The 27,632-nt window shown below is 39.6% G+C and overlaps 1 protein-coding gene across 1 annotated transcript in view; it reads left to right on the top strand.

The window, feature by feature from the left end:
* Window positions 1-27,632, top strand: part of LOC125769103 (limbic system-associated membrane protein) — a 100,923-nt gene that overhangs the window by 23,450 nt on the left and 49,841 nt on the right. The window contains exon 3 of the mRNA XM_049437569.1: window positions 21,755-21,897. Coding sequence (XP_049293526.1) covers window positions 21,831-21,897 — 67 coding nt within the window. The 5' untranslated portion in view covers window positions 21,755-21,830. The remainder of the gene's footprint in view (window positions 1-21,754; window positions 21,898-27,632) is intronic.

Genomic DNA, 27,632 nt, shown 5'->3' with positions numbered 1-27,632 from the left:
AAAACCTTGCTTAAATTCGTACATACGAGATATATTGAAGGCTTGGCCTGATAAATTAGACGAGTAGAACAACACAAATGAATTAAACATATTAATTCACGTTGTTGCAACTTGCAGCAGTCAGATAACTTTCTCATAATTTTTTTCCAATTATTAAGCAAATCGATTGCCTTAAAAATAACACAATAGTGTGTCCTTTTATCGGCTATTGCTACTCTTCAATCTTTGAATGTGTCAAATTAACCACTTGATCGACTTGTGTAGCGCCATCTGTGGTGAAATACCTTGAAGCAAGTTGTTGTGTGGAGATAAAGAATTGAAGGAGATCATCAAGGAGATAATCATTGAAGAATGTCACACTTTTTTTCTTGAAGAATGTACCTAAACGCTTGACAATCAGTCAATATGTTCTTTTCTTCGGTACTTTCGGATATTGGAAAGATGGATTTGAAGTGTTTTCTAGATCTTGAATCCTTCGGTAAGAACAAAGAAAGATCTTTTTGTCTGGCTTGATTTTGGTCTAATATGTCCAGAGATCTTTGGAAGATATTGACTGGTTAAAGAGCACCAAATTTCCAAAGATAGGTATTCTTTTATAATTTGGATAAGGGAATAATTTAAGAGCGCGCCTCAATAGGAGAAATTGCTCCAATAATTTTAAACCCAAACAAGATCCAACCATCAAACCCACAAAAATGCTGGACTAGATGTTTACATTTACTTGGTTTTTGTCATGCCGTTCCGGCCACCAGAGGCTGATGCTTTTTCCTAGAAGGCTGATTAAAAGTAGAATTAAAGCAAAATTAATTTAATTCAGCTGTTTTTTCTATCTTTTCTATTGTCAGCAGTTTAAAATAAGGATTTTTGGAAGAATGAAGTATAATTTATGATCAAGTTTCTGTAGTCCATTCATAAACAAATACTTTTTTTAAGTTTAAAAATCAGCATATCCTCAGCACGAGAACACGAGAAAGAATTTGTCTTTTGGTGCGTCCAGATGCTATGTGACGCATAGTGTACTATTTTTACATTTCTATTAGCTTCACTGGAAACAAAACAAAATCAACCAACCATAGGTCATACATGATAGGAGTTCCACCCTACCCACGTTAAAACGTGTCAGCTTGCTGTCACATTGCTGTCCCACCATGCAGACCATTTTCCAACCATTCAACCATAGCTGGCCGGTTGCAGTGAAGCCACACTGCTGCTGTGCAATAATTGATAAGATTCCTTCTTACGAAAGCATCCAAAGTCGAAGCAGAACGTGACGGGAATTGCTGCCATGTTTCACATTCCTTCTGCTTTGATGACTGATTGGCTGAAATGTATGTGTGTCTGTCCCGGTTGTGTTCTGCATCTTGCATCTTTCGTATGCTTCGCTACTGCCACAACCAACGAACCGATCCGCATCCTACTTGAGAAGGTGTACTGGCGCCTGCATTGCGCTGCTGCGGTCGCAACCATGACGATGAAACTGAAGTCTTCGTTAGCCACGTGAAGAGGTTTTAATTATGCCTCACGACCTATCACTTCAAAGGTGCAGCAGGTTCGGTGGGGTTTGTGACATGGTACCGCGCCGGAACGACATCTTCCCGTAATCGCTTTGTACGTTTATCAAGTCGACTGGAAAATGGTGTACCGTACCGATTCGATAGGATGCACTACAAGTGGCGACCACCGCTTTCTAAATCGGGTAGCATCTAATTGGACACCAAAGTCAGACCGATGCTTGATATGATCGGTTAAGCATTTTCATTATGACGAATCGGTATTGTTGTGCGTCTGTGCTTTTGATGATGAACATCAACTGCCATCCTGCTCAGCGCACTTGGCGTTGAAGAATTTTCCCAAGAATATGCATAATAAGCTGTAGCATCAGGATATGCAAAAATTGTGATTCATTCCGGTATGAAGTATAGTTTCTTGGGGAACGTTTTCCAAGATCGAAAATTAATTGCTGCTCGTGAACATATGGTGTGTGGTGAGTTGCATGCGTAGATTAAAAGGATTTAAAATAATCATTAGTTGATGAAGCTCGGCAAATCAACACTTATTGATAAAATATAACCTTCAGCAACATGGTTCTTGGAACATACAACGGCAACCGGTTACAGTTTCGGTCCCATGCTCCGTACAGCTAATGGAAGACGATGCAATTAGGTTTCGGGCCCGGGCACTTCACTTCACCCCGAACAAAGTTTGGCGGAAACTTGTTGACAAGCAATACATCCACACACGATACGAGGATTCGTACAGCAAGCATTCCGGCAAACAAGCGTACCTCATCAAAGAGCAATTTTCGGATACCGAAGAGCACCCGCCTAATGCCATCATAATCCAATTACAGAGCACAGATGGCGATGAGTGCAGTGTTAATGGAAATTTAATCCTTCTTCTTCCGTGGCACCGTACCGTACCTGACCTGGCCGGTTTTCTTCGGGTACGAGCTGCTATTAAGAAATTGATAATGGATCTTGCATTTAGCATACGATTGATCTTTCTGTGTGTGTGTGGAGCAATAAAAAAGAAAGAATCACGTTTGTTGGGGATTGTTGGGCAAAAAGGAATTTATGAAGTTGCTTGTCAGCTCGTACGGAGTGAGTCCGTATGTATTGATCATGCATTTAATTTACATCCAACTCGTTCATATTCAATTCGTTGTATTTTTGGTTTCATTTGTACCATCAGCAGAAGCTTTTTAGGGGAATACATTCGCACCAAATATTGGGAAATATTGCGTTCGGCAAATGGAACTCCCCAATATAAAGTTCTTCAAAATGCTACTCGAACCACTCTGCATCGTATCGTGTTGAAATATGACACATTCCACTTGTTACGGAATGTCAATCGAAGTTTCACCAAAAAAAAAAACATGAAAGCGAATTGCGAGTGGTTTGGCATGAACGCACACGAATGTGAACAGGTCCTTGAGGGTGCTCTCCGAAATAGACCACAAGCCCTGTCGGCAGGGTTGGACTATCGCGATGGTACGTACCACTGCTGTGCGTTTTGTGTGCAGAAGTAAAAACTGACCAATGTTTATGTTACGCAGCATTCTTCAATATTTTGTTTTTGCCTGGAATGTCCTGGAATGCATCAACTTGAAAAGCGATACTCGTCGTGCAGGAACTCAAACGATCTTCCGGGGTCTATATTTTACTTTTTTTTGTTGGCACAACTCGTCATCAAACTCCACCACCAACTTTGCGGTTCGGTATGCTTCACAAACGATCGCTACCAGAAAGAATTGCCTTCCGAAAACATAAAGCGGAACATGACATTGTCGCAATGCGTTGCCACTGGAGTGAAATGTAGGGTTAATTGATTTGAGCAACGGTGTTCGTTTGGTCCCCTCTTCCGCTCATTCTATCGTAGATCGGTTACGGAACACGTATCGCAGGTGATTTTTTGCGCAAAATGAACGATATATGCGAGAAAACCCAAAAAAACGATGGAGAATTGAAAAGCCAAGAGGAAAAACGGATTCAAAACCAGTCCTCCAGAGCATGATTCAAATATAATAGTCGCCCGAGATGTATCGGTTCTCGTTTGAGTTTGCTGTGTGTAAAAGGAGGGCAGAAAAAAAACACGAACAAGTAGAATCTACTCCAATCTGGAAACGAATTTAACAGCGAGAAGTACACTTTATTGCTTCTCGGCCATGGCAACGTACCGTAGTGGCGCATTTCTTTAACCCACGTGTCGGGTACGGTCGAGTACCGTGCAGCACGATATGTGTGGCGATTTTTTGCCTTTAATTTGATTTTCCTCTGATTTCTCTACCAGCTGATGTCTCGACGAAATGTTTTCCTAGTTGCTGACAGGAATAGAAAGAGTACGGTGAAAAACTGGAAATAAAAAAAATCCTTCTGGGATGGAAGAGATCGTCGAGACACATATAAAAATAAACGCTAGGATTCGAGAATCAGCTCCACAACAAAAAAACGCTAGTTTTCTATTTAGAAAAATAAATCTAAAAGAAACAACCTGTCAAAATTGTCACAAGAATACAGTCTAATCAATTGTTTAGCTGCCGGAGCGAGCGCCTTTCGGAGTTTATTAAGTGATTGTCACACGGTCAAACTGACAGCCCGCCAGGGTGAAAAGAAATTTTCAATTTACTTGTCACAACCATACGGCCATATAGGGACACCTTCCTATTGATTCGTTTTGATTGTTTGTTATGCGTTTTGTGAAATAAAAATAAGCACACTTTAACGATTGGAATAATATTTTTCATAGATTGGAAGTGTTTTTAGAATATAAAAAAATATATTTTAAAAAAATCATAACATAGAACTCCATCCTTATATCCCCACAGAGAAGTCAGAATAGTGATTGCTTCGTGGTTTTTTTTCTTATTAAATCGCTTTGTTTGTTATTTCAAATGTCAACCACTCCAATCGAGAAAAGCATTCCTACATTTATGGGGTATAAAAACTTTAGCACATTAATTCAGGAAAAAAGGTGGGTAGGTGGGTTTCTTTTTTGAAAACGCTAAAAACAACAACTGCCAGAACGGAGATAGCAGCCATCTTACCCTTACCATTTCATGGCGGTACCCCGTTATGCCGCCATTGAATATGATTGTTTTTGAGACGTCTAACCGGGATTTGTGTTTTCAAAGCAGTTGGTCGGATTGTGCCTTGTGCCTTAAAGGCTGTACACACTTATCTATTTCCATGCTTTGTCTAGTGCCATATTCTTTCCGCTTCGTATCGTACCGTGCAGCGACAGATGTCAGTTTTCCAGTCCTGGTTTCTGGCAGGCGGAAACGTTTTGCTAGTGCTTTCATGCAGCGCAATGAATATGTTCGAGATGAGTTTGGTCGCTATGTATGTGGGTGCTGGTAGAAATACTAGCAAAACAAAAGATTTAAATTAATTTGTACAGTGTGTTTTTTTTTTGGAAAACGATCGTCTAAGACAGGGAACAACAACATCTGAGTAATTGTAAAGTTAATTCACAATTCTTTTAATCTATCAAAGCATCAGAAGAACATAATGCATTTAAATGGTGTTTTAAATGTAATTTGTGGACTTTGTGTTTAATTCTATACCCCGCTTTAACACCTATTAAATGCATGAGAAGTTATTTATAATACAGATAGGAATTTTATGAAATTTCTTAAAACTCTTAGTCTATTTATAAAAAAAAACTCTGATTTTCAATTTAATTAGTTAGCTTTCTAGAACATGGAGACTTGACACATGCTACCAATTAGCAAAGACTTCAAGGTATACTTTCAACAAAATTATTTACAAATTCCGTCCTTAAGTTTTTCAAAAACCTTCAACAATGCTATTTTGTTTTCAGAATTATGATATTTCACCTGTTTTTCAAAGATTTAAATTTCAGTGTCATCGAAGGCCAACTCTTCAATTGAGCGGTATTTTCAATGAAGCTAACTCCCGTTGCACAATTCTTTTTTAATATCTGCATTTCTATAATAAACTATTTTAAGTTCATTTTACAAGCAAATTATTGTAAGAATTGGGTTGGACAGCCCTGAAAGGATATCCGAGGCAAGAAAACGAGTATCAAATCGATCAGTCAGTCAGTCGTGTTTTTTTTTTAATTTTATGTTGTGAACGAAATAATATAAAAAATACTCGAATTCCCAACTCCTTTTATAAAAATACGAATTATTATTTCTTTTTGCAAAAAGACTATATCCAAAGAGTATGAGCATATCCTGGAAAATAGCAATCAAGAAGAAATCTAGCTTTTTTTCTGTAGATAATGTAAATCTATCAGAATCAACAAGAAATCAGTATACAATTTGTGAAAGATGGCTTCTAGATACTATTTTAAACATAAAGTTACATCAAATTGATTTAAAGAATAACCTAATTATAATAAGATAACTTCAATATATTTATTGCAATTTAATCAATTTTATACTGACCATGATGTTCCGATCTTTCAAATCAATATTGTATTTGAATACTGGGATCTATCAAATATTCATTTTTTTGTGTAGAATTGTCAGTTTTAAATTTTGTTTTAAGTTAAAACAACTTCTGGCTGCTAACAGCTCGAAACATGCAGCTGTTTGAATGTTCAGAATTTCAAAACAAGGCATTTCATCCAAAAGCTCAGTGAATAAAAGTGTAGTAAAAATATTGTTCCAATTCTCCGAAAGTAATATGTAGTAAAAGTATAGAAAAAAGCTATACGCTTCATGTTTATAAAACTTGAAATGCGACTACGGAAAAGGATCATCCATCTTTTGTTGAGCTCAGTACGCTTTGTTACTAAGCTTAAGAGATCTATGAATTCTATTCAAAGTCAAGGAGAATGTAAAACATCGCTTCATGCTGCAGACCGAACATGGCTACAACATGGTACATTTTAAGATGCACCCATTTACTCGTACCCCTCCCTGCCGGTCGGGTGGAACGGTGTACGACGCATAAACATGCTACAGGGATAAACAACAATGGAACGCGATGGAAAGATATACAACCACATCATCATCACCACCACCACCGTTCGGTACGGTTTGGTGGTTCATTTCCAGTATAGGGGTGCGTAACGCCAACATAAAACACATACAAACACACCTTCAGTACGCCAGTTGATAACAAACGCCCTGGTACTGTGGCCGGTTTTTGGCGCGTAAGCCACTGCCGTTTCTGTTAATTGCATGCTAGATTTCAAAATTCCCAAGGCTACGTAAACGGTTTTCCAGCACAGTGTGGTGAAACGCAGTGGCTGGTATTCTTATCGCACGCCACAGCGACGGATACCCATCGGGCACCATCTTTCAGCGGCTACATCGTAATGCTTTCTTTTTATCGTACGGTCCCTGTGAATGAAGTGCTCCGGTCGTGCTGCGTCGGATCGCCTTTTTTGCAGTGGCACGGAGGGAAACTTCGGTTCAGTGCTCCGGGGAGCAATTGTTGGAAAATGTGTTAAGCGTCAAGTAAGCGTCCACGGACACATGGACCGTTCAATGGGTCCAACAAAACCCGGAACGGTGTTGAAGCAGCAGCTTGGTTGGTGTCCGATTTCAAAAAGGTGTTTGCGGTTGGTTCTGTGGTTTTGTGGATGCATTCTGGAGGGAATTTCGACACCGTCGTTTGAGCGAAAGGATGGTGTGGCAGGAAAAAGAATGCGTAACCACTGATACTGCTTCAACACGCCCTGACCGTGCTTGTTGTGCTTCGGAAGCTTGTGATGGACGAGAGAGAGAGAGATCAAGAGTTAAGATCTTATGCAAACTAATTAGTGGTTTGAGTGGAATTGAAAGGAAGTGAGTGTGAATGCAATTTTACAAAACAACTGAGAGCTACAAAAAAATAAACGCCCCCGAACGTTAGGAGCACAAGAAAAGCATTGGAAAATTCTTCGTGTGAAAATTCGTCTAAAACTTCATTTTCTCCCTAAAAGATCGTTAGCCACTGGTTGGAAAGCATTCCTGTCGGAAGCACTTTATTTTATAACACTAAGTAAATCACCTATATAAGTAACACCAATACGGTGCATTGAATTACTACCACCTTGCTTAAACACACCAATGTGTTGCTCAAATGTATGTATGTGTGAGATGGTTGCGGTTTTGTGAGATGGATTTCGAAAGCAAACGGTAAACCACTTCAAAAGCTTCCACCGTGTGCTTTCGCGCCCGACTATTGATTTATTAATCAATCTTGCGGTTTTTTGTGCGGCAGCGCGTTGATTTTCTTTTCGTTTCGCACGTCATCGTCGTATCGTATAAAGGTTGATGGCGAAATTAGCGCTGTCGTAGCGGGTCCCGTGATTTTCCAAACCCGGCATAAATAATGGATCGGTACACTTTAATCCAACCGAGCCGATGAAGTGTGTCTACCGCGGGCCTGGAGCTTTCGCTATTGCGTAGTGTTCATGTTTTATTTACAAGTATTTTAAGAAAACACTTGCCTGCCCTAATCATGTTCGGTGTGGTAACGATAGCTTAAGCATCATGTTTGTTTGTTTTTCTTTTCGATTTTGTTTTCCACTTGCTGCTGACCACTTAATCATGACAAAATGGTACAAATGTTTTTTTCTTCCCACCCCCCCCGGCGGGTGCTGGTGTTACAGTATCAAGTAGTAACGTTTATGTTATTTACTAAGAAAAAAGTACACCCAGGTAGAGTTTATCTTTTATGATCTTCTTTCTTTTGGCATCTTGTCATGCGGATCATTATTTCGCAAAATTCGATGATTCGTTAAATTTTATTCGAAAACTTTACCAGTCTATTCTAGCTAGACTGCAGCCCAACAGTTCTCCTGGTTTCTCTGTTCCGTTTTCGTACCGCATCGATGAAGCGTTGGTTTCCGTTGCGCGTAACGAAAGTGCAAAGTGACAGAGAAAAATCTGTTTGGTGAACATTGTTTTTCTTTCTGGTGCCCTTTTTTTCCTTCCGTTGTATCGAGACAGGTACGATCCTTTGCGCTTGTTGGTAAAGGACTATTTTCCTCGTTCGGTCGACCTCCCACTGATTTTCTTTCTCTTCCCCATTCCGATTTCTGTGTTTTGTTTTGCTTTTACCTTTCCTACGTCCTACCGTTCTTAACCGTGATCGGTGTGCACGAACACGGAACGGCAGTGGCAATAAAAGTGCAATTTATCTTCAAACAAGTGAAAGTTACCCAAGGCCCCCCTCTAAACCATTTTACCCCGCCCGTCCAACACACCAATCCATTGCCGAAGGGGATCAACAAGAATGGCCCCCGTGGTTCCCGTCTACGTCCATCCCCCGTTCATTTCCACAACTTCGAGCATGTGATGAATGATATTGTGGTGAAGTGTTTTGGAAAGGATGTTGAAGGCGATGAAATAAACAACGGCCCTCGATGTCATAACAAGAATGTCCGTATTTTAGACGACACCGGGTGAAAAATGAAGGTTTCGGTGTAGCAAACGGTGTCCATCTTGTGGGAAAGGTTGGATGCATTTGTTGTTGTTTTTTCTTCTCTTCACCGGTTTTTTGTGTCTTGTTTCACGAACGAAGCCAATTCAAACAACATTTATTCTTGTGAAGCGGTTGTAGTTACGCGGGCGTACAGCCTAAACAGATGAATGAATGGTGATGCATCATGGTTAGTTTGTCAGGAACTTAAAATGACGCAAATTGAAAACACACGTTCAGTTATTTATATGTGTCTTAAGAAACGGTGTAGAGATTACAAGCGTGAATGGATTCCTGTAATTAAATATTTTATGTTGTTGTTGATTTAAAAAGATTGTCTAGGTTATTAAAATAAATACTTAAAAAAAAGGTGAATAGTAGCTTTAGTGAACCATTAGAAAGCGCTCACCACTTATTCGTACACCTGATTGCATACATTGCAGGCGTTCATCTTGGGTTAGGGTCAAATCGCTGTTTAAAGCGCAACTCATACAATCGTCTTTTATTTAATTTTTGTCTATTTATACAGCTTATTGAGATTTAATTTAAGCAATAAATATGCATAGGTTTTCTGTTTATTGACATTTAATATTTAAGTGAAGGAAAAACCAATTAGCGAAATTTGTAATCTTTGGCATTAAAAACCATTTTACAGGGCTAGTTGAAATAGTAATTGTACCTTGGCACAACTTTGCTTTTATTTGCAAGACATCTTAATGTCATGATGAAATTATTCTTTAAATCGCTTAGAGCAGAGTTCATCGACCGACATGAGTAAAATTACTTTTACTACATAAAAAGAAGTATTTTTAATATTATTGCATACTTTTAGGCGTCTGGTGTGTTAATTCAACAGACTTTTTTTAACTGTTTAATAGAAAATCTTTCTCGTCTCTTTTAGTAGAATGGTTTCACTTATTTTACCAAAGTTTTTTAATGCTATAAATGTCCATTGCCATGTTAATATGATATTTTTCTAAAATAATATTACTCCAAAAGCCATGCAGCTCACTGCCGGTGAGCGTTCCCCGCAAACATGTTTAGGAAAGAAATTAAAATCTCCGTCAGCAAACCAAAGCTAGTCACGTGCAGTGCAATAACCATCCACCCATCTTTCTGCCTCCAGTTTGTCACACAGCACTCGGTACCTGAGTCGCCAGGTGTACACGCATTACTCACCTTTTCCGAGAACGTGAAGATGCCGTCGTGTACCGGCTGCGGGCGTTATTGTTATCGGAGCTAAAATGGAGAAAACATTTTCATCCTTTCACTGCTGGCAACCTGCCGTGGCAGAACAGCTGGCAACGAGCGTGACACCGACCGCATAGATTGGATGGTGATATTTTCACCTCTATTAACGCACATATGCCCGGGCGCGTATGATGTGTACCGAGCCCTTTTCATACGGTGCGTATGCCGGCGACGTGTAGACGAGCGTTTGCTTTTAGCTAAACGTCTCCGGTACCGTTGCAGTGGGTACCGTTTTCACGAAATGAATCTTTCAAACACTCCTGCATGTCAAAATAATTCGTCCAACACACTTTGCGGGTGTCATTTGGAAGATTGTGATAGAGCTGTGCAGCACGTACTCGGGGAGAAATTGTTGTCGGAAGGCTCAAAAAGGGAAGTATTTTATTCCTTAGTGGAAGGAGTTATTGATGCTGAAAAATTGATTCATGTTAGGGGTAGGGGGAAGGTAGTTGAGTTGGATAGAAATATTTCCAGGTGCGTTCATAATATTCCTCAGTGTGAGGAAAACGCATACGAAATCTTATCAGCTTTTAGCTCGATGCGAGTCGTACTTAGTTTCGGTTTAGTTTCTCCCCCATGACCATTTAGTAGTACCCATCCTAAAAGGTTCCCCAACTTTAATAAAAACCTCTATTTAATCCTAATCCTCACAGTTCTCATGTGTTTTTGTTGCTTTAAGACACTTTTTTCAAAAGAAAATACACTCACGCACACATTCCATTAGTTTGATTCGAACAGAATGCGACCAGACTGGGAAGTTTTGCCCCCTTTTGTTGTTTTTGCGTAAGAAACTTTCTACTAGTGCTTTTTTTAAAAAGCTTTTACCTATTTCTTATCGATTTCTTTCACCTTTCAACAGTCAGCAGCAGTGAGTGACTGCTTTACAGTGCTTATCTCCGCTCCCTAAAAACTGCTGTTTCTTCGTGGCCCATCATGCTTAAAGAAAATTCAAGACAAATCAACCACGCCTGGATCAAACGGCAAGATGGCACCAACTTTAGTTGACGCCAAAAATCCACTTCACATTCTCACTCTTCCCCGCCCGTTTTTAACTCGCATTCGGTAAAAGAATGACACCGGAAACTCCGGTACGAAAATCACACTTTACCTTTGCGATGCGGTGGTTTCTACTGCCTTTCGTAAAGGTGCTTCGAAACACGGAAACGCTGGGTAAAAGTCGAACGTAAAGTTTTAACATGCACGGTACGGCGTACGTTTCTAGCCGTACCGAAAATTGCACACGACCCTCTTACAATACCTGCCAATCCTGGTAGTAGCAAAACGGCAAAAAGTTAGCTCAATTTCATTTCCTCCAAACGGAAGCCACACAACTTGAACTCATTTCCCCGGGCACGCCAGGAAAAGGTTCATACATTAAGGTACGGGTGCTGTCGTCCAGTGCGTGCGTCTGTACCGTCTGTGGTGGAAGAATTTTTCTGGCAGTTATGGGACACTTTGATCTTGATTCACTTCGGTACAGCAGCCACCCGCTCCGTTAGATGTCGGTCAGGACACCGATGGCCGTACGTGCAGGTGTGGCGATCACACCGTACCAGTGTGTTTGGCGGTTTTGGTACATTTTCCCAATGAATGTAATTACACGTGTCGAACTGACAAAAACATCGATTGCACACATACTCACTCGGGTGTCTCGGTGAGTCGGCGTGATATCGTGCACAGTCCGCAACAGTACAAATCATCACACGCCGGAACCATTCAGATGACAGACTCATTTGGTTTGTGGTTGAGATCAGATTAGGGAAAGTATTCTAATGGAAAGCGACAACAGTGCTAGTTATCGGTGTAATCTTTGCTTAGTGCATTGCCGTACTGTATGCAAGAGGCTTGTAATGTAACAGAGAATGATTCAAATTGTAAATTACTTTTCTGTTTGATGAAATTTTGCGAGGTTGGTGATTAGTCTTTCTATTGATTAGCTTTTTTGTTTGCTATCCTGAAAAATTGTGTTTCCTTTCGTAATTATTTGATCTTTTACTATTTTTAAGAAGGATTTATAACGCTATAGATCACAATTGTATGTTATTGTATTATAAAAAAGAACTACTAACACCGCTTCACTTAATCAAACATCGTTAGGAATTGTTTGATTTGTGATTGCATACTTTTAGGCGTTTTTCAAATTAAATTCACCACTCTATTTGGCAAACGAAGTAACGCATTTTTATTCATAATTTTTGTATGAAAAATGAAATGTGAAAACTAGAAACTTTTGACTAAAAACGTCTTAAATGTGTATAATAAAATAGCAATCAACAGTAATTAAAGATAGCTAGAGCACATTTAATTAAATTAAAGAAATAAAAACCGCGAGCTACTGTGTGGTATGTGTGTTATAGCTGATAATTCTTCATGATTTCGTAATGCTTTTCTTTCTAAGGTGTAACGTGCAAGCGTAAAGAGAGTTGGTCCAAAAAAGTAATTAAAAACTCGCGCCTCAACTCCCTCCCCCGCCGGGGGTTCCCCTTCGCTACCGCAACCAGGTATGTAATCACCTTAGGACACTGTTTACCTTTCAGCTCTTTAAATTCTTGCCAAATAAAGGGTGCTCCTCGTCACGAGGATCTCTTATGCTAATCACATCTCGAGTATGAGAAGTCATAGAGCCGGTACGCTTCCAAACAAGTCGAAGGGCCGAAGTATGTGTCAGGCGCAGTGAACCAACTTTCGCTCGCGTTGGCATTGTTTCGGGTGGCATTATTTTTTGTTGTTGTGGTGGGTATGTTTCCTGTGCGGTTGAGAATGTGGGTGCACATTTTAAGCGCCCACCAGGCTAGCGGACGGATCGTTTCCGTGTGCGTAACTAGGGGTGATGCGGTACGCACAGAGAACTGAATAAGAACCAGGTTGAAGAAAAAAAACGGGGGAAAAATATCGAAAGGATGGTGCTCATTGCGATGGAAAGGCTGGAAAAATACAAGAGCACAGGGTAGAAACTTCCACAGAAGCAGGTTTCGGGAGTTGGTGTTTTGTTTTCGGGCGGCAAAGCTTCACGGGTTGTGTCTTATTGCTTCAAAGCAGCGGAACATCAAATAAATGTCACAGGTGAGTGGCATCTCGTGTTTCGCGCTCAAGCAGCGGATGCTCGATGGTTTTCGCAAAACACAAACCAGAAGCAAAAAAAATAAAAATGGAATTTTATGCACGAAAAAACCGGATCCTTCCCGTGGCACGGGTTTTTGGTTTCGTTTGACATGAAAGCGTTTGAGGTTGCTGGGCCGTTTGAAGATCGCACGTGGAGCGACCCTTTCCGAATGGGGGCGGGAGGATGAGTGTGGGAAAGAAATTTAAATTGTGCAGTTTCTTTAGATTTCTAAAAGAAAAAAACGAGTCGTTAAAGAACTGTGATCAATCGTTAAGGAGAGGATTTTTGGATGAAATTCAATCAATCAAAACAGAACGTAAAGTGCTTGATGTACTGGCAATATTTGAACAATTTGTTTCAATATATTACATTCATTTGATTGTTTTGTCTTTAAAACAAATTTTCGTATAACATTCTCATTCAGTTTACAATTATAAAACTGGTTTTCTTTAAAGTATTCATGAAAAGTTTAATGGAAACATAATATTTGTTAAAAATATTTTATTAAGGTCTAAATTTATTATTTAGTTTAAATAGTTTTCACAGTCTCTTCAAAAGGAAACACCATTTTGTATCTATCATAAGTTTGAGTTTAAACAAATGTTTTTAATGTTATTCTTGAACCGTAAAAAATACCGGAAAATTACGGGAAAACAATCGTAAAAGTGGAAGAGAAGCTTAACGTTATTCATTAAATTCTGTCCAACTGTCTGTAGAAAACTTTTACTAGCTCTTGGAATTCATAACATGCTCTGTCACTTATGTGCATCAATCCATAGTGTACTTGAAATAATAATGAATTCCATGAATGTGTGGAAATTACATGTGAAAATGTACAAGTGTTTGACCGATACTTTAAGTTCCAGATAGGAAAAAATGTTGTGCTCTGTTTGCTTTTGCATTAAGTTTTATTTTAGTGAACAAAAAATATTTTTTTCTCCCCCCGAAAAAAAAATTAAAGCCTAGCGATAGATGGAGTACACAGTAATATATGTGTAATTTTGAACATCCAGAGACTGTGGAATGTTAATTTGTCTAATTAAATTGGAATCTTGCGCACGTAGACACCTAGGCACATGCTGGCTGACAAATTAAACGTAGATGAATCCTTTTAGGGGAGTTTTTTTGTACTTCTTCTCCTGTAAATGGAACAGGATTTACCTGTAAGTTGGAATGAAATATTTAGACTGCTGTGGAAACGAGGGCTTGCTTCAGTGGGAAAAGCGAATAAGAGAGAAAGAGAAATTCAAACCCGAAAATTAAAAATACTCTCACGCTGGCGGAAAGTTATAATCGGCTATAATCCTTTATCCGGAAGCCATAATTTCAAGCAGCATCCGGTAGCGAACGTTTCCTTTAAAAAGTGGTTCGCCCTAGCGCCCGGTGTGGCATTTCGGTTCAAATGAGCACCACAGCACCAAGGCACGGTAGTGCTTTCTCCACTTACCATCGGAGTTGTGGTTGTTTCACCATCCTTCCCAAAAACGACTGGGTTAGTGCAAAATTATGATAGAAACCTAAGGTGAGAAGATTTGGGTGGAGGGGATGGGGAGGCCCGGCCGATGCATGTCTGGGTGCCTGGTGATACGAGTGTTTAATTTTGTACCAAATGGCAAAAACACTGACGACGACATCAACAAACGGCGATGAGTCCGTCCCAAAGCGCACTGTTAATACTCCCGGTGTACGGCACCCTTGAGGAGTGTATAGGTTCTAGTGGTACTGCATCTACTACGCAGACATCACATGGTACTTTGTTACACCACAGTGCACAGTGTAGAAAAGGGTTCTACAGAAGGAGAGAGAGAGCGAGAAAAAAGACCTTCCCTTCAGGGACGACTACACCGGACAGCACAGCAAGAGCCCTTTACCCCTATCCAATGGGCGTGTTATTGGTGAAAATGGTGAGTGCAAAATAAGGCCCCCGGTGCAGCAGGCAAATGAGTGGATAAGATCGTTGCCGGTACGGCAACACACAAAACCGGTAAGGGAAGTAATTGTGCATAAGTTTGTATGGCATAATTTGCATGTGGCTTTTTTCATGGCCACAAAACCCGCCTGCGACATAGCAGACTATTAATAAAGAAAAAATATAGCTGACGACTGATGTAGTAATGTAGTAAAGAAAGAGATTCAAGATGTCCGACATACATTTCCATCTGTTCGGAATGTTACACGGATGTACATTGAAGGATTATCTTTTCATTTGATTTTATGTTTTAAAAAGTAGGTCGAATGAAGGTTTATTCACATCTTTCTCCAAGAATTTCTAGAATTCTATCAATATCGTTACAACAATTGTGTTTGTTCCGTGTAGTATGAATCTCGAATGAACTTTCACAACCATTTCCTTCGGTGTTTGGTTATTCCAACAAGAATTATAGTTCCATGCTTAAATCGTTAAAGTTTTCATGTCATTTTAAGAACAAGAAATGGTTACCACCCAAAGGCTATTTGCACCCCAGACTTGTGACGGGGTCCCCTGAAGCTACTGGAGAGGTAGAAGCCCCTTACTATCGGGTAAGCTATAAAGATTGCCACGCCACCGTTGGTTCCCTTAGCCCACACTGTACGTTATCATTTTAATAACGTGCGTTACATAATAAACAAGAGTCTGCTAAACGAGGGGATAAGGCTTATCAGGTCTTGGTGGATTTCCGCTTACAGTGTTGTCGTTCGTACGTTAACAAAAGCACTGCTTAAGCTGTCAGTGTGCTTGGTGCTGGCAAGTTTTATCCTAGTAAGGGGACAGAATGCTCGAGTTGTAGCTGAAAGGAAAACACGTTTTACGTTTGCGAACGTTTGCATTCATGTGAGCTCGTTTTGCAAAACAATTTGCAACATTGTCCGAGATGTTAGCATCTCGATAGCAAGGTATTTAATTTTATAAAAACCTTGGTTGTATAAGTCGTTAGAATATTACTAGCAAAAGGAAAAGGATGTTATGGGATTCAAACTAGACAATAATAAATTAGTGTTTTATATTATTTTAAGGAATTAAACCACCTAGAATACTCTTGTACAGGTAGTTGCTGAGGTATGTTATTAAAATAGACCGCTGGGATCCTCAAAAATCCGCGTATTTCGAATGTTTGCCTACGTGTCAAACTGACATTTTAGAATCAACTTCCGTGTATGTTATGTGTTCCGCTTTTTACGCAAATTTATTAGAGAAAACAAAAACAGCAATTTTTTTTTTTAAATTTGTATGATTTTAGCAATAAAATCATTGAGTTGTCAAATTTCAAATCGCGTGTATCACCGACGAGGTGTTGTTAGTCTCGGGCGTGTACGTTGTACATGATACTATTATTGTACAAATTACGAATAAGTAAAGGATTTAGAAGAACTTGAACTATTTTTTGCCTCCGATAAATTGTTTTTTATAACATTTATCTTCATTTTTATTTTACGGCAAGTTTGACGATATCGCAGTACCGCAGCACATGACATCCAAACGGCCCTTAATGACAAGGAGATACTCAGCCATCAGCCATGATATAATAATTCAAGGGCATTTTACCAAAACTGAGCTACGATTGTTGTTATATTCACCGGCGCTATTCTTTCATTTAAAGAACCCGCTAAATATTCAATTAGCAAATTCTTGTCGATGCGAAAAATTAGTTTCAATGATTATTTTCATAATAAAATCAGAATTCATAAAAGTAGGGTAAAACAAGAGGTAATTATGTTAAGGATAATTATGTTGCGAACTGTATAATTGTTGCAACATATAAACAACATTCAAATTCTGCTTCAGTTAAAAAAAAAATTATAAAGTGAAAGAGTGAAGTGAAAGAACAGTTCACTTGAGCATGTTGTGTTCAGTTTTTTATGTTGGAAAACTAGTTAAATATACCCACATGGAGCTGCATTAATGACTCGGTTGCTTAAAGCCAGGAAGCTGACAATAAAGCACTACTTAAATCCGCTTCCGATTCTCACTTATTTTCCATCCGTTTGCCGTTGTTGAAAAACAGCGAAAGCTCAAACAATTCTTTCACCATATTTCATAAGCGATAAATATTCAGTACCATTCCATTGTGTCCTTTCGCACGAGGCGCACCATATACCACTGCCACTTATCAGGCACCATTTGGTGCCAGACAATGAAATTATAATTTCAGTTCAAATCAAAGCAACCGTTAAATTACATTTTAACTGCCAGTTCGCGGGATATAGTCCCGTCGAACTCCGTATTGAGCGAACACGGGAATCGGGAGCCAACCAAGTTTGCAGCTGAAGTTCTGGCCTTATCGCTGTAAGAAAAGCTGTTCGAAAGGCGGTATGGAAAATACAGCCCGGACAAGAAGTTTGCGTCTTTGCAGCACTGAAACTTTGAAGTTTTGTGAATTAGGACCGAAAATTGAATAAGCTTAATTTATTCATACACTACGAAATTATCTTTACGGCTCACCAGAAATGAACGTTTTGCGAAGTTAATTAACAATCTTTCACTTCTGTGATCACTGCCAGCTGCACACTCGCACGGAAACCCCCCGGAATGCCGGAGACGATTATGACGAGCAGGACACCAGAGGACCGAAACCCCAAATGGGTTTCTCCCATAGCCTCAGCCTATCCTGTACAATGATTAACCTTTCTTCGGGTAAAAGGCTGTTTCTAAAGGTGTGGATTGTCCCTTCTTACGGGATGCTGAGGACGTAGAGGTTGCGTACGTTCTTGCACGTGTCCCAAAAGCGCTCAACGAACCACTCGGAATTAAACTCGGCTAAGATTGGCTAAAGCTAGAAAACTGTCTAGCGAACGTCTTACAAAGTGGTCCTACCGTCCAGCAGGGCTCAATGATGAAGTTCGTTCCATCCCGGAAAAAGGATGCCTTCGAGCGTTCACGCCCAACATTCGCTCCCGGAATTCGTACAAAATTGAGCCCCCCGATAGCAGGCGGCGAAAGTCATGAATAATATCTACCAGGCTGAAGGCACTGAGTGCCCTCAACCAGGGTTTTGCTGTTTTTCATTCACTTCTGGTTTCTGCGCTGCGTTACAGCAAGGGGCAGATTTTACAAATAAACCCCTGTTACGGTGAAAGGCCAACCAGATTCTCAGGTGCTGTAGTGCCTTCATTTCCTATCCGCTCGTTCCGTCTCTCCCCCCCTGGTATTGGCTGCCATTTTAGCTTGCGTACCAGACGCAAAAGGAAACGAGCTAGGTACGCGAACTTATCTCATCCTTATCCTGATGGGTTGAAAATATCACCGTGTATAGCTCGCGAGCCGTCAGCAGTAGTGCACGCGTCTGCAAACGGGCGAATTGTGGGGAATTTATTCGGAATAGTAATTTCATTAGTGAATTGAATCACATAATCTCATTGCAGAAATTCCTTCGCCACAGACTACCTTTGCCGCACGGGTGTGGCTTATTGATGCGTGGTTGCGGCGAGTGTTACCATCGACGGCTCTAATATACAGTGTGGTGAGCTGAAACTGGCGTTACAAACATGAGCTCCACAAGGTGTATAAAGCACAGCAGGCAATGGCAGGAAACATTCGAGACTATTTTGCTTTCTTTGCCAACGCATGAATGAAGATGCTCGTCAGTGATGTTCTTTCAAATTTGGATTCAAATTATTACGGACGTACAACTAACGGCACAGGGAATGAATTGAATAGCAGCGGGGTATAGCGACTAGTGACAATAGCTATTGAAGGTATACAAAACACGATCTGGCAGTTTCGGTGAACAGTGCCGTACAAATAACCCCCCACCGGAAAGGTACCGTACGCGTATTACTTGTAATGTTTGGTGGTTTTTGACATTTGACGAGAAATTAATTAAATGAACAATACACTTCAGTGAGGAAAATCATTTGTGTTTAATGCAAGAACCTCAATACATTAAAGACACATTGGTTAAGCTAGTGTGGAGTGTAATTATTAAGAAGGTTCCATGATGATGTTCCATGTTTGTGCTAGAATAATGAAGACATCAATTAAAGGAACAATGCCAAAATTGGTTACAAATACACCATGAAACATCGCAAAAGCCACATCGTAACTTGAAAGACTATTGCGTTTCTTTGTTCTGTTTATTAAATGGTGTTGTTTGCATCTTTATCACGATATTTGATGTTCTTTTTGTGAAGCCACTCATGTTGAACTATTCCGCAGCAGATAAATTAAGTCTAAATAGCAAACAGAAACTTGTTACAAAACGCAAATTGATTTTCTTATATTTTATTATCTTCGTCTATTTGTGAGAGAAACTGGACAAAGACTCAGTATTTCGGGCTAAAACTAAGATTTTACTTTAATTAAAGAACTTTAATTTGGTTTTATTGAGAATTGATTGAAATCGTGGAGGAGTAGTTAATAAATTTTAGGTTATCTTTGATATACAAAAACAACCTTGAAAAAAAAATTCTCAAAAAAATCAATCTTATTGGAGATCAATATCAATACGACAATTTTTTAATGACTGAGAAATTCATTCAAATTCATCACGGAAAAAACCGTTGTCAAAAAACAAGAACTTTTTCTCAGTTCGTAATGGTGGAGATCATCATTTGCATCATGGTTTAGAGCGAATTCAAACATGGAACGCGCATGAGATGAGATAATATTGCGTGTAATATACTTGTATTTTTCACACGATTTCATTACTAATTTATATTTAAAAATAATTCCTTAAATATCTGGATGATGTCGTTGGATTTACAAGCTAATGACGAGATCCACTGAAGAAGGATTGCCTAAACAACGCTTCACAGTATTTTTTTTGTCTTGTGGATAGAGTTTATAATTACCCAAAAATTAATTTATGGTTTATAATTTCTCATGAAAAGAATTTGACAGGCAGATATCCAGTTAATAATATCAATGAATTTCCCTCGAATGTCAGACATAATAGAGTAAAAATATCATTTCTCAACAAAATAAGGCAGGCATTCTGAGAAGCTTTGCTACGAAATGCTATTTCATTGGAAGGATTGCAGAGTTTAAATTGCAGAGTTGACTTACCTTTGGCTCGAGATTTCAGTCAAACAGCTGGAAAATCATTGAGCTGTAAATGAAAATAAAAAGAATATAGATCAATTGATGAGCTCATAATTGCAATATTTAAGGTTTTGGGTGGATTTAGTGTTTCAAACAACAATCACCTGAGTTGTTTAATATGAAAGTAAAATCGAATGATTTTTTAAATTTAATAGATAATTGTATTCCCTGTCAAGAGTGTAGGGACATAGAGGATTGACACTTAATTTTAAGAAATTCCTTTAATTAATTCCAAATGTTTTAAAGAAGCAGTTAACGGAGAAGCATGAATGTACAGTAGGTCAGTTTTCTTAAAATTTTACTTTAAAGAAGATTAAAGTGTTCCTTCAGTTTCACACATTTTCCCTCCATTTTAAGCAGTAAATATCTTTAACCCACAACCACCAGAAGCCATATATTCCCCACCAATTTAAGCGTAGTTACTCCAATAATTAGCGTTTTAATGATTAGGATTCATTTTTGTTTTGTTCTAGTTTATAAACTTTTCCGGCTGCAATTTCGCCACCCATCTCGAGGCCATACAACAACAAAAAAATCGGTGTGAAACTTTTTCAATATGAAAATTTAGTCGCCAAAAAGTTTTGCGCGAAGCTTAGAGAACCGGCTCAGCTCCCCGCCAAGGGGGCTAGAAAGAGTGTGCAAAGTTTCTTCTAATTAATGATGCCTACCTCACGCAGAGGCGAAATAAAATGGAATGAATTTGAACGGTTTCGTCCTCCCGGGGGCAACAGACCCCGGAAGCGTTTGAAGCAGTGAAGCGGTTTTTCTTTTCCTTCTTTTGCCCAAAACAACACACTCTTCCTGGGCGGTTCGATGTTAGGACACCGGGTAAAACGGTGCTGAAACCTTCGATATCGTTTGTCAAGCGAGTTCTGAAGGGTTCTGAAGGATACACGAAACCAAACCCTGGGAGAAGCCTGCTGGGCAAAATAAATGAAAATCTTCAAAATTGTTGCCAAATCCCTTTCGAACATGGTATGTGAGTTGGGCAATAAAGGGTGGGTAGGCAAGCATTCCCTGGCATGGACGCAATCCGATGGTAGCGGTCGACAAAAGGAGCGAAAACAAACACCACGGCATATTACCGCCCCGGGGGCATTATTTGGCTCATTAATTAATTACGATTCCTTACATGATTACTCCGGGCGACAGCTTAGCCGGGTTCGGGTTCAGGTGGTGGTCGCCATCCACGTGGCCCCACGTTTCCTTACGGACTAGGGCAAATGGTGCCCAAGTTTTGAGGCACTGAACACTTTCAACGAAAAGGCTTTTCCATTTCCAGTTGGTATTTAGTAGGGGGGTTTTTCTTTCTTTATGAACGTTCCCCATAACCATTCGTTTTCTTCCCACATCGGCTTCGTGTATGTGTTTGTGTATCATATCCACTTTTCCATCTGCAGAGCTCGAGTGCCGTACAAATATTGCGTCGTATACTGTGTTTTGTTTGCGTTTTGCTTATTTCTAATGTGTGTATGTGTGTTTTTGTTTTCTTCACTATAGAGAGACGCCCGTTGCCGTTCGCCATTGCAGGAAAAAGGAACCAGTTTGGACGTGCACGGAAGTGAAAACCATCACAATGGGGGACGGTGTACGGTCGACGGTCAGCTGGACACGGACGCTTTTCGTTTTGCTTTTAAGCTGCGGTAAGTCCAGTTCTTCCTGATTGAGCTATTGATAAGCGATCTTCTTTCCCGACGGTGAAGAAAATGAAGATAAGGGTGTAAAGGTATAGATTGTGTTTTTATTTTGGAAAAAGAAAAATGAAACATGCAATTGAAACTGACATTGTTATTAATTATTCATTTGAGGAGGATTGTGAAGATTAGATCGTTTCTGGACTGTACTGGGTCGTTTAGGAATTGGACATTAGTGGAGCCGGAGTGCTGACAATTGAAAAATGTTTTAGTTTTTTATTCTAACATTTATTTATTTTTTATTACTTAAAACAGTTAAGAATTCAAATTACTTCAAAGCTTCTACTAACTTAATTGTGTCTCTCCGGAACTAATATTACAATTGAGATACTCGCTGATTGCTGATTTTGAACCATTTTTAAAAAGTTATCAAAATGTTCTTCTTAAAAAAAATAGTATTTAAAAATATTAACTCTTTGTCACATCTCCAAAAAATCATAAAAATCAACCTAGAACTCATAAGTAGAAATAAAGATTGTTTTAAAAAATATTCTCCCTAAACCATGACTTTGATGAACTCGTGATAAGGAGATATAAAAGCTAAATACACAATGTTTTAAATAACTCGTAGCTTAATCTTGAACAACTTTTCATGAACTTAATTATCCTAGTTTAGGGAGTCCGGCAATAAAAAGTAGGGTTTAACACATTTGTTCCGACAAATGTCTTACGTACATATTGAAATAATCTGAATGCCTTCTCGTCTAAATTGGACTAAATATTACCAATCCATGTAGTTTGATATCCTTCACAAACGATCGTACTGGCATCAACAAAATTGTACAACCAAGCAGTCAATTTGCTTTCATAAATTCTCGACCTTTTACATCGGAGAGTCGTTGGTCCATTATCGAACCGAATTGCTGAAGATGTCCCTCTTTCCCCTTGCTGCATTGGAAACCCTCGCACAGAAAAGATTTTCTCGAAACTATCACTAACAGCGCTGCTATTCTGTGGAAGGTCCATCACACAGCCCTCGTTCAGTAACAGGGAGGGGGGGCAACACAAAACTCCATCCCGATCGAGCAAATGTTGGCGCAAATGGGTATCGAGACACTTTTGATACGGCTGCCAAAAACCATTCGAGACTATTTGAGCGATGAAGATGAAATGAGGTGGAAAAGGAAGGAAGGGCTGAAGCACCTCGTACCGAACCGATCAGAACTTGTACTAAGGAAACAAAAATAAAAGAAAAGGTATCGAAAACAGAAAACTAGTGATAGCATCGTTCACAAAAAACCAGCACACCTCCTGAGGGTGCCAGCAGACATAAAATTAAATCGAATATGTTCACAGTCGTAAGGGAAAAGTGTCCGATTTGGATAAATAAAATTGTGAAATCACCCGTGTGGCGCTTGGCACGGCCCAATTGATCCGGCCCGTTGCCGAGAGACAGGGAAAATAAACACGAGAGCAAAACTAAGATGTTTCTAATGTTTTTCCTTTTCATGTTTTTTTTTCTTTTTGCTTGTGTTGGTACACTCTTCTTGTTTTGGTTTCGAATTTCTCCTCGAATACGGTTTCATTTGGCACGGTGGGAAAAATCGATTTCCCATCACAAAACTCGATCGCTTCCGGATGAAACGGGGGGAAAAAAGCAAAAGAAAGCGAAGCGAATTTCGCTCCCCGGGGGGAGCACTTTAAACGATGACACACTGGCAATGGTCCGAAGCAGTTTTGTAATGATCCCTTTTCTTGTGGATTGGAAGTGGCGGTATGAAGGGGAGAGGTTTTTTTAAAACCTCCCCCCAAGAAAAACCCCATCACCGAGTTTGAAGGCATTACATCCTTTTCGCTTCCCGCTCGGGCCTGGAGAAGTAGTGGTAACATTGGTTTTAGTGGTCCTTTTTGACACTTGGAACAACTCGAACCGTTTTCCCAAGGTTTTTCATACATCTGCTCAAATATTAAGACTTCTGTCGCATTATGATAGCAGGCAGCAAAAAGGTGACACTTGTCTTGTTTGAAAAGGCAGTTTCAAATGTGGCCACCCTTTACGTACACTGTTTATTGGGAAATATTGCACCCAGTCCCGAAAAAACCTGTCCAGAATTGGAACAGAACTGTCTTTGGGCAGGCCATTTTGTAATGTTTCGTTACGGGAAGCGTTCGTGGTACAGTACATCATCATTAAGCGAACGATCAACGCGCCCAACAAACGTGCGCTCTGTTGTTTTGTGCTCCATTCTGTCTGCCCATTCACCATGACAGCTCCGGTGGCACTTTAAATGAAGAATAAAGAATTGATAACCAGTGTGCACTGTAGCACGGGTGGCAAACCCGGCGCGGTGTTTTGTGGCACCCACTGCACAAAGAATAATCGTAAAAATTTATTAACTATATGGATAGACTGAAGGCTTACCTGTCTGGGCGAAGGGGCGAACTCCCTTAATGCACATGGAAAGGGCTTCCCTTTATTGCGCCCGTAAGTGGAGTACGGGGCAAAATGGGGAAGTAAGGTTAGGTTTTTGCCTCTACCTTCGATACGGCACCAAAAATGGGGGGGAAGGAGATGGGCAAACAACGTGTTGGCATTTATGTCCTCGCTTTTATAAGGAAGTGTTCGCTTTTTCCGGAGTGGTTTTCCTTTCACTCGTGGTCCTATTTGTGCCCAGGGATTTTTTTTGCTGCTTCTTCTCTCCTTCAAGTCTGGTCCTTCAAGACTTCCCCCTTGGCCGTGTGTTTTCATCGACGTTAACGAACGTAAATGGCATTGCGCTACTGTAACCTGAGCTCCGGTCGAAATGGCATGTCTAACGAGCGGCACCCATTTTCTTACCTACGGTGACCCTACGCGTCTACCAGAAAACTGGAGAAGAGAGCTAATATTTATGGGCAGGTGAAAAATGAGACTGCCATTCCCAAAAAAAAAAACTGGAACGGGTAACCGGGGTGACGCTGCTAATAAAAGTGATGGCCATGCTGGGCGTAAGAATGTGCTAAAGGAATGGATATTTCTTTACCTCGTTTCCTTTGGCTTCCCATTTTTTTGTTTAAATGTCTTGAGTGCCTTCGTTTTTTTCTGCCTGTGTGTGTGTGCAGGAACTGGATTTCAATTAGCTTTATCTGTTGTCACTAATTGAAGGGATTGATTTGTAGCCCTTGAAATTGATTTTCTTTCTACGTTAGAAAATGCTTCGGAATGTAGGTGATTGAATGAAAATTTTATGTTGAGCAAAATTAAAGATATCTTTAAGAGGCTAGAAAGTTAAAAAGAGAAGTCCAAACCCCTTACAAGAACAATATTTTCAAAAAATAATCTTCTAACACATCTTTCCATCCATTTGCTGTCATAATGACAAGATCATTTCGTTTTATTTTTTTGGCACGTTTGTCTCAAGCGTCATTAAAGCGTTGAACGGCTCGAGTGCATAACCGGCACTGAATGCAGCTTCTGATCTACATCAATCATCATCAAAACCGGTTCCATTTGTAGGATTCGTTTCGTTTTTCGTTTTTGGGTGTGTATTTCAACGCCCTAGACATAACTTCACATCGTCGTCATCGTCGTCGGTGTCTCATTTCACTGTCAAAGATTATTTCTCACTCAAAAGAAACGTAAAAAAGGTACCCATTTTCAACCCTTTTAAGTCATCCGTAGCGTTGTTTTTCTTTGCCTTTCCGTTTGACTTCCTATTTCGTTGCTAAAGTTCTAGCCAAGACGATGTGGTGCGACGTCCGCTGATCAGATGTTTGGACAGTGTACTGTACGGTATGGGGAACCCGGGAACATGGATTCGAGGAAAACAGGCGTTGAAATAGCTGCAAACTGAGGTGCTGAAAAAAGGGTACCGGCCGAACGGGAGCGGAAATCACTTTCCCCGCATAGCATAAATAAACGTCAGATTGTGAAGTTGATAGTTCTGCGTGAGCCTGTAGGGGGGAAGAAAATGTGAGTGAGAATGGTGAGGTGGGGGGTAGGGGGATGAGGTGGACATTTTTCTTTTCCCGTTTGCAGGCTATTCAGTGTTGTCGCTTTTATCATCATCATCATCAGCACCACCATCATCATCATCGTGTCGTAGTGATGTTTTTATTGGACACTACTTCAGGACACTAAGGACATCTCCTTCTGCGTGCCACGCAGAAAGTCGGTCGCTCGGTAAACTGGGTCCCGCGTGAAATGAACCAAACATGCCGCCCCATTCGATTCGATGGGGGTCACCCACAGGGAAGGGGGGGGGGGGGGGGGTGACCTTTGAGGCCCTCTTTTTTTGATGTGATGTTGTCCCGCTTTCGCGCAACACTTTCACCGAGTTCGAATCATTCCACTGCTTGCGGTGTGTGTGTGTATGTGCGGGCCGTAGTGTGAAAAATAACACCAGTGAACAATTTATCAATTTCAATTTAAATGGAGTCAAATTTATCACGAACAATGCGACCATAAACTACACACGAAATGATTTCAACGGAAAATTGTTAAGTGTTTTGGGGCCGATGGTTTGAAAGGATTTCTAGATATCATTTGCCGACGATGGATGGCAATATTTTTTTTACGAGCTCCACCAGCTTAGCATGTGAACGGCAATGAAGATGATGGTGATTTCAAAGTGCATCCATCAATGGGCGTTATGGCAGGGTAAGGGGATGATTATGTAATAAAACGAATATGGTATTATGGATGTAAAGCAATTCGACGACGAAGAAAAAATTGTTGTCGATTACGCTTAAAGAACCTAAACGGGGTTACAGCATTTGTGGTTAGAAAAGTGGTTAATAAAGAAAAGTGCTGATATGAAAAAAGAAACGCTTTTTTTGTAAAAGCGATAGGTTTTTTGAGCTAATAAATGATTCAATTATTTGTTTAATGTTTCTTAATTTTCATTGTTTTAAGGTTTGCTTAGTATTAACAACATCCAGTATCATATTTTAGTGATTATGTGTAAAAAATATGTATAAAGCGGTATGAATTCAGATACATAAAATAAAAAATATGTTACATTCACTTTTATGATGTCTTCTATTGTTTCGAATAAACTTCTACTTTAAAGATATAAATACAAAAAAAGTTTCAATCAAATATAAAGTTTCCAATAATGTTAAAAGGTAAGATGAAAAGTAGAAATGCCAGTAGCTGAAGGATAGAAGTTAAAAGGGTCGAAACCCTTTTTGGATGTAAATAAAGAGCAATTTATTGGCACTTTCTTGAATCGATAAACAGTTTCCTAAAATGTTTTTGTTGTTGTTAATCTGTGCCTTTTTTGTCTACCATTTCCTAAATAAGTTCAACTTTAAATCGGGATTCTTTAACTTGTGTTTCATTTTCTAACATTAAATGAGTAGATGAAAGAATATTGAGTGGACCAAAAAACGTAAAAATAAATCAAATATACCTTGAAAACCGATTACAATTAGAAAATTTAATCCATTACTCAACAAATCAATTTTTTACATAGTTGTTTTACTTTTTTAAGTCAACTACCAGGCGTCTCCATCGGTGAATAAAAATAGCAAATAATTAGTTATACAGCATTTAGCTGGAAAAAAGGCTCATCATTAGTTATATATAAATAATAAATTGAAAATATAAATTGCTTCAGCATTCTCATAAACTGTTGTGATGTAAGAGTGCTTAAACAAGCTTAGGTCAAAGCTTTTCCAGGAAGTTTGTATCTGCATTAGCAAGGAATGTTGTATTTTTATTTTCCATTTCCTGTTGTTACACACATTTAAGTCTCGGATTA

Source organism: Anopheles funestus, chromosome 3RL (assembly GCF_943734845.2).
Source record: "Anopheles funestus chromosome 3RL, idAnoFuneDA-416_04, whole genome shotgun sequence".
Taxonomy (NCBI): domain Eukaryota; kingdom Metazoa; phylum Arthropoda; class Insecta; order Diptera; family Culicidae; genus Anopheles; species Anopheles funestus.
The sequence above is the reverse complement of the archived record's forward strand: the minus strand, read 5'-3'. Positions and strand labels throughout refer to the sequence as shown.